The following is a 333-nucleotide window of genomic DNA, read 5'->3' on the forward strand; positions in this document are numbered from 1 at the left end:
AAAAAGAAATCTGCTGATCAAATTATAAACGACCTGGAGGGATCAACCAGTTTTCCTAAGAATGATGCCGATTTTGTTGTTGGTGAATTCTCTGGAGTTCTTGATGAAGAAACATGGAAAAAATCACCTGGCGATCGGAATGAATATGCCAAACAATTTTTGAACAAGGAATTGGAGGTTTTCTCTAAATCATCATCATGGGGATGGTTTTTCTGGACACTACAATTTAAGTATGGCGATGGTGGTGAATGGGGTTTAAAGCCAATGTATGAGCGTGGTGGAATAAAGAAGAGATCAACACAAAATAATCTGAACATTGACGATAACAGAGTT

General features: G+C 37.5%; 1 protein-coding gene across 1 annotated transcript; it reads left to right on the forward strand.

The window, feature by feature from the left end:
* Nucleotides 1–333, forward strand: OGAPHI_003563 (uncharacterized protein; the record flags this gene model as incomplete). The annotated part of the gene is made up of 1 exon (XM_046204550.1): nt 1–333. A coding segment is annotated over one exon (333 nt), but the record flags the coding sequence as incomplete, so codon positions are not given.

This window comes from Ogataea philodendri, assembly GCF_020536065.1.
Source record: "Ogataea philodendri strain CBS6075 chromosome Unknown scaffold245, whole genome shotgun sequence".
NCBI lineage: Eukaryota > Fungi > Ascomycota > Pichiomycetes > Pichiales > Pichiaceae > Ogataea > Ogataea philodendri.